This window comes from Corapipo altera, unplaced genomic scaffold, assembly GCF_003945725.1.
Source record: "Corapipo altera isolate COAL_440 unplaced genomic scaffold, ASM394572v1 61428, whole genome shotgun sequence".
NCBI lineage: Eukaryota > Metazoa > Chordata > Aves > Passeriformes > Pipridae > Corapipo > Corapipo altera.
This window is the reverse complement of record NW_020885623.1, coordinates 1-6956: the sequence shown is the minus strand read 5'-3', so window position 1 is coordinate 6956 and position 6956 is coordinate 1. Positions and strand designations below refer to the sequence as shown.

At 63.9% G+C, this 6956-nt stretch overlaps 1 protein-coding gene across 1 annotated transcript; it reads right to left on the bottom strand.

Moving 5' to 3' along the window:
• Positions 1-1013: 1013 nt before the first annotated feature.
• Positions 1014-6594, bottom strand: SYPL2 (synaptophysin like 2; the record flags this gene model as incomplete). The annotated part of the gene is made up of 5 exons (XM_027631822.1): positions 1014-1142; positions 2615-2806; positions 4090-4291; positions 5171-5289; positions 6412-6594. Coding segments are annotated over 5 exons (825 nt in total), but the record flags the coding sequence as incomplete, so codon positions are not given.
• Between the last annotated feature and the right edge of the window lie 362 nt (positions 6595-6956).

Sequence of the window (6956 nt, the reverse complement as noted above, 5' to 3'; positions counted from 1 at the left end):
GGGGGGGATGGGAGGGGAGCAAGGGGGGGGACGGGACAGTGGGGGGTCACCCCGGTCACCCCCCAGGGCCCCACTGACCCCCGAGGGCTGTGCTGGGAGGGGGGCTCAGGGCAGCCCCCCAGGCCAGCCCCGTGTTCACCCCCATCCTAATGCCCCCCCAGCACCCCAATGACCCCCCCCAGCACCCTACTGTCCTCCTCAGCACCCCACTGACCCAGCACCCGGGGGGTGTGCACCCCACCAGGGGGGTGTGTACCCCAGTGGGGGTGTCTGTACCTTATCCGGGGGTGTGTGTCCCCCATTAGGGGTGTGTGTACCCCATTAGGGGTGTGTGTAGCCCATTAGGGGGGGTCTGTACCCCACACGGGGGTGTGTACCCTATTAGGGGTGTGTGTACCCCACCGGGGGGGTGTAGCCCACCCGGGGGTCTGTACCCCATTAGGGGGGGTGTACCCCCCGGGGGGATGTGTGCCCCATTAGGGGGGATGGGTACCTCCCCAGGTGTGTGTGGCCCACCGGGGGGATGTGTCCCTCCTTAGGGGGGTCTGTACCCCCACCCAGGGGGATGCGTAGCCTACCCAGGGCTGTGTGTAGCCCACCCAAGGGTGTGTGTATCCCATTAGGGAGTTCTGTACCCCATTAGGGGTGTGTGCACCCCATTAGAGGCGTCTGTAGCCCACCCAGGGGGGTTTGTACCCCCCCAGGGCTGTGTGTAGCCCACCCAGGGGTTCTGTAGCCCTCCCGAAGGGGCCGCACCCCCACACCGAGGCAGACAGCAGGACCCCCAACCCAGAGCTGGTACCCAGGACTTTATGCGCCCCCGCACAGCCGCGGACCCCCCGCGGGTGACACACAGACCCCCGACCCCGAGCGGGACCCCCGGCATTGCCCGGCCCCCCCTCCTGGACCATCCGACCCCCCCCGCGGCTCCAACCCAGCGACGCCCCCCCCCAGGTTGGCGGCCGGCGCGAGGACCCGGGGCCGGGGGGTCCCGGGGGGGTCCCGGGGGGGGGTCACTGCTTGTCGATGGCGCCCTGCTCGGCATCGCTGTCCCGCGCCGGGGGGGGCCGCAGCCACGGCGTCTCCCGCAGCACGAACCAGCAATTCCCGGCCCAGAGCAGGAAATTCAGGAACCCGAAAAGCTGCGGGAACGAGGGACGGGGAGAATGGGTGGGGACAGGGATAGGGGACAGAGAGAGGGGACAGGGGAGGGGAGAAGGGAGAGGGGGGAGGGAGAGGGTCACGTGGGGCACCCACGGGTGAGAACAGCACCCGGTGCCCCACACACCCCGTGAGCTTCAAGCACTGTGTGTGTCCTGTGTGCCCTGGGCACCCCAAGGACCCCACACATCCCCACATCCCACAATTCCCACACACCCTGTACATCCCATACATCCCCTACATCCCATATATCCTATACACCCCACACACCCCATAGACCCCACATACCCCATACATCCCCAAATCCCACACACCCCATGGACCCCACACATCCCCAAATCCCATACACCCCCTATATCCCATACATCCATACACCCCATACACCCCCTGGACCTCAAACACCCACCCTGGGGGTGCCCCATGGCTGGGGGGATTTCCTGGGGGTGCAGGGTGGGTCCCACAGCCCGTGGGGCCCAGGGGGGGTGGGTGCCGTGGCCGTGGGGGGTTCCCACCCCATTTCCACCTGTGCTCCCATCCCATTCCCACATGTTCCCCCATTCCCACATGTGTTCCCACCTATTCTCAAATGTTCTTCCATTCCCATGTGTGTTGCCACCCCATTCCCACGTGTGTTCCCCCGTTCCCATGTGTGTTCTCCCATTCCCACTGCCCTCTCCTGGCCGAGCTTGGGAACCCAGCAATGCCCAGCTCTGCCTGAAACCCCACAAACCCCCTCCCCAAGGGCACAATGACACCCTTGTGCCCATGTGTGCCCCACAAGGCCCGGGGGTCACTCAGCTCCACTCAAACCCCCCCGAACCCACTTCCTCAAGTGACCACCCCCCATGCCCATGCCAATGCTGCTGGCCACACCTCACCCTGGAGATGTTGGCCAGAAACCCCATAAACCCCATAAACCCCATAAATACTCACCCTGGAGATGTTGGCCAGAAGTCCCATAAACCCCATACTCACCATGGAAATGTTGGTCAGGAACCCCATAAATCCCATAAACCCCCATACTCACTATGGAGATATTGGCCAGAAACCCCAGAAACCCCATACTCACTCACCATGGAGATGTTGGCCAGAAACCCCATAAAGCCCACAAACCCTATAAACCCTCACCACGGTGATGTTGGCCATAACCCCACTCTCACTCGTCATGAAGATGTTGGCCATAAACCCCACAAACCCCATCCTTACCACGGAGATGTTGGCCAGAACAAACCCCATAGACCCCACAAACCCCACAAACGCTCACCATGGAGATATTGGCCAGAAACCCCATAAAGCCCACAAACCCCATAAACCCTCACCATGGCCATAACCCCACTCTCACTCACCATGAAGATGTTGGCCAGAACAAACCCCATAGACCCCACGAACCCCACAAACGCTCACCACGGATATGTTGGCCAGAACAAACCCCACAAACCCCATCCTCACTCACCACGGAGATGTTGGCCAGCCCCATGGCGGGCGTGGTGCCGGGGCTGCAGCGCACGCCCTCGTCCTGGCACACGGCCATGGCGCCCAGCAGGGCCCCGGGGCGCGTGGCCGCCTTCACGTCGCTCAGCCCCTTCCCCCAGGCCGCCGCCGCCACCAGCCAGAAGAAGGCGAAGCACACGGTGACACAGAAATCCTGCGGGAGCGTGGAATCACGGAGTCGTGGGATCATGGAATCACGGAGTCACGGAGTCATGGAATCAGAGAATGAGAGACTCAGCTGGGCTGGGAAAGCCAGGCCTCGAGCTGTGCCAGGGGAGGTTTAGGTTGGACATGGGGAAGAATTTCTTTCCAGAGAGAGTGCTCAGCCATTGGAATGGGCTGCCCAGGGAGAGGGTGGATTCTCTGTCCCTGGAGGTGTTTAAGGACAGACTGGATGTGGCATCAGTGCCATGGGCTGGGAACCACGGCGGGGTTGGATCAAGGGTTGGACTGGATGATCTTGGAGGTCTTTCCCAACCTGGATGATTCTGTGACTCTCTGATTCCATGACCTCCGGGAAAGAACCTCTTCCTAATATCCAACCTAAACCTCCCCTGGCACAGTTTAAGGCCCTCTTGTCCTACTGCTGCTTCCTGGGAGCAGAGCCTGAATTCCCCCCGGCTCCCCCCTCCTGTCAGGGAGTTGCAGACAGTCAGGAGGTCTCCCCTGAGCCTCCTCCTCTCCAGCCTCAACAGCCCCAGCTCCCTCAGCCTCTCCTCATGGGAATTGTGCTCCAGACCCTTCCCCAGCCTCGTTGCCCTTCCCTGGACATGGAAGGGGGGTCAGGCACCGGGAGGAGTTGCCCGGGGGTGGGAAGGGGTCCAGGGGATGGGGTTTGGGGGCTCAGGGGGTACCGGCACTGCTGGGGCGGGGGTTGGACCCAATGAGCTTAAAGGTCTCTCCCAACATTGATGATTCCATGATTCTGTTCTGGGATTATCAATGATTCTGGTCCCCTGGGATGGAGCGAATAACCAGGCTGGGGTAGTTCCTTGGGAATGGGGAGGACGGATGGAATAACCAGGCTGGAATGGTCTCCTTGGGAATGGAGGGAATGATAGAAATTGCTGGAATAACCAGGCTGGGGTGGGTCTTTGGGAATGGGGATGGAGGGAATAGCCAGGGTGGGGTGATCCCCTGGAATGGAGGGAATAATGGAAATTGCTGGAATAACCAGGCTGGGGTGGGTCCTTGGGAATGCGGATGGATGGAACAAGCAGAGCCCATCAAATCCCCCCAGGGGTGGCACGGCCACCCTGGTACCGCTCCCCGGGTGGGAGACACGAGCTCCTCCCTGTGGGAACTGCCGGGGTTGACGCTTTTCCCCGGAAAACTCATCCCTCCTTAAACACAAATATTCCCACGCACAGCCCCCTCCCCCACAGCCCAGGACCCCCCTGCTGGATCGGGGGTGTTGGGGGGTCATTCCCATCTTACCCCGAAGGGGAGCTTGGTGTTCTGGGAGTAGAGGGAATGGAAGCGGAGGTAGATCCCCAGGGCTGCCATGGAGTAGAGGAAGCAGAAGACCCCCAGGGTCACGAAGAACTCGGCGGGGGCAGAGAAGTCGCCCACCAGGTACAGGGTGCGGGCCTCAGACTCGTCCTGGCAGTCCGGCATCCCGAAGGGAATCTGGTACAACCTGGGAGGGGGGAGCATCAGGGGATGGAGAGGTGTGGGGGGGAATAACCGAGCTGGGGTGGTTCCCTGGGATGGAGGGAATAATGGAAAGGGCTGGAATAACCAGACTGGGGTGAGGGATGGGGATGGAGGGAATAACCAGGCTGGAGTGGTCTCCTGGGATGGAGGGATGGAAGGAATAACTGGGCTGGGGTGGTCCCCCAGGGCTGGGGGGATGGAATGACCGGGCTGGGGTGGTCTCCTGGGAATAGGGGGAGGATGGGGATGGAAGGAATGACCAGGCTGGGGTGGTACCCCGGGAGGAGGGCACAGATCTGCTGCCAGGCCTGAGCCCGGATGCTTTTCTAGGGTGCAGTGCCCTGGCACGGGGCCGGTGGCACAGGGAGGGGGCAGAGCTGGAGGCTCAGGGCTGGCCCAGGTCCATCAGCACATTCCCAGATAAACCGGGATTCCCCTGGTGTTCCCTGATGATCGACAATCCCGCTGGATGGTGGTGGGAACTGGAACCACAGGGATCCCCTGTGACCCCAGGGATGTCCCATGACCCCAGGGATGCCCTTTTATCCCAGGAATAGTACAAGATCCCAGGGGTGTCCTGTGACCCCAGGGATCCCCTGTGACCCCAGGGATGCCCTTTTATCCCAGGAATGTCCATTGGTCCCAGGGATGTCCTGTGACCCCAGGGATGCCCCGTGACCCCAGGGATGTCCCATGATGTCCCCATGGTGTCGGGGTGTGACGGGTCCCCATCAGGACACAGCCTCACAGGGCCACGCCCGTGTCCCACGGGGGTCCTGGCAGTGGGAGGGGGGGTCTCACCCCAGCGCAGCCCCCTCGGGGGGGGACCCCGGGGGGGTTCCGGGGCTCAGCCCCCCCTCACCTGAAGGGGTAGCCGAACTGGACGGAGATGGCCGTCATGGCCCCGCTGTCACAGCGCACCGTGGCCCCCGTCTCGCCGCTGAAGGAGCCGCAGGAGCCGAAGGCGAAGATGGCAAAGAGCTGTGGGAGAGGGGACGGGTCGGGGGGAGACCCCGCGGGGACCCCCCCTCATCCCGGGGCGGGTTTGAACTCCCCAGGGCTCAGTCCCGGGCAAAGTGCCACCCAGCAGCTGTCGGCCCCGGGTGGCAGCTGCTGGCACCGGGATTCCGCTGGCACCGGGATTCCGCTGGCACCGGGATTTGAGGACGGGGGTGATGTTGGGGGGGGGCACCAAGGCCGAGCCCACTCCTCCCCTCCCTTAATTTTCGGCGGGCAGCCGAGTGCCTGGGGGGTTTCCAGCCGGCCGTGGTGGGACCCCCGGGGTCGTCCCGTCCCTCGGTGCCGCACCGCCCTTATCTCCGGGATGGGGGCGCCGGGAAAATCCCATTCCCGGAGTGTTTTCCCGCAGCTCTCCCCGGCCGAGCTCCCGCCTTCCCACCGAGCGGGGATTCCGAGCCTCCCGGCCCGGGCGTGGGCAGCCCCATGTGCGGCACCGAGGGGCGAAGCCGGGAATTCCGGTGGCTCCTCCTGGGATTTTTCCCTCCCAGTTTTGCTTTCAGAGTCTCTTCTCACACCCGGGGGCCTCCCTGGGTGGGATTATCCGACCCATAGAGCCGTGGGGTCGGGGGTAAAGCCCCCAGTTGGGTTGCTGTGGGTGGGAGATGCCCAAACCGGGCTGGAAGCCCCCCCCCGTGCCTCAGTTTCCCCCGGGAGCCCCCGCCCCCGGCGAGGCCGAGGCGCGGAAATGCCGCCCTGAAACCCAATCCCGCCGGGATCGGCCCTGGCACGGCCGGGCAGGACCCGCGGGCACTCGGCTCAGCCCCCGCCGAGGGTCCCCCGGCCCGGGCCCCACCGACCCCCGGACCCCTCCCCACCTCACCCAGCGCCTCCCGAGCCCGTGGGGGGATCTGCCCCCCATGTCCCCGGTCCACCCCCCGTGTCCCCGGCCCCCCCGGCCCGGCCGGGCACGGCCACCCGCTCAAGGTCACCGGGGGGGGGACACGAGGCCCCGCACCCCAACCCCTGAACGGGGCCGGCGGGGGGGGCTCCGGAGGGGCGGGGGGGGGCTCCGGGGTCCCCTCGTGCCGGGGGGGCTCCAGGGGAGGGGGCGGGGGCTGTGCCGGGGGCACGGGGGTCACTCACCCACTCGAGCACCTTGATGAAGCCCAGCGGCTCCTGCAGGCGGCCCCAGCGCAGCCCACCCAGGACACGGTCCTGCGGGGGGAGAGAGCCGGGAACACGGGGGAGACAGGGATCACCGGGAACACAGGGAATACAGAGATCATCGGGAACACCGGGATACAGGGGATACAGGGAATACAGAGATCACTGGGATACAGGGGATACAGGGAATACAGGGGATACAGGGATCACCAGGAACACTGGGAATACAGGGAATACAGGGAATACAGGGATCATCGGGAATGCAGGGAATACAAGGATCACCGGGAACACTGGGAACACTGGGAATACAGGGAATAGAGGGATCACCGGGAATACTACAGGGATCATCGGGAATAAAGGCAACACTGGGAGCACGGGGATTAGAGGGATCACTGGGAACACTGGGAATACAGGGATCACCGGGAGCACCGGGAATACAGAGAACACGGGGAATACAGGGAAAAGAGGAATCACTGGGAACACAGGGAGCACTGGGAATACGGGGAACACCGTGGACACCGGGA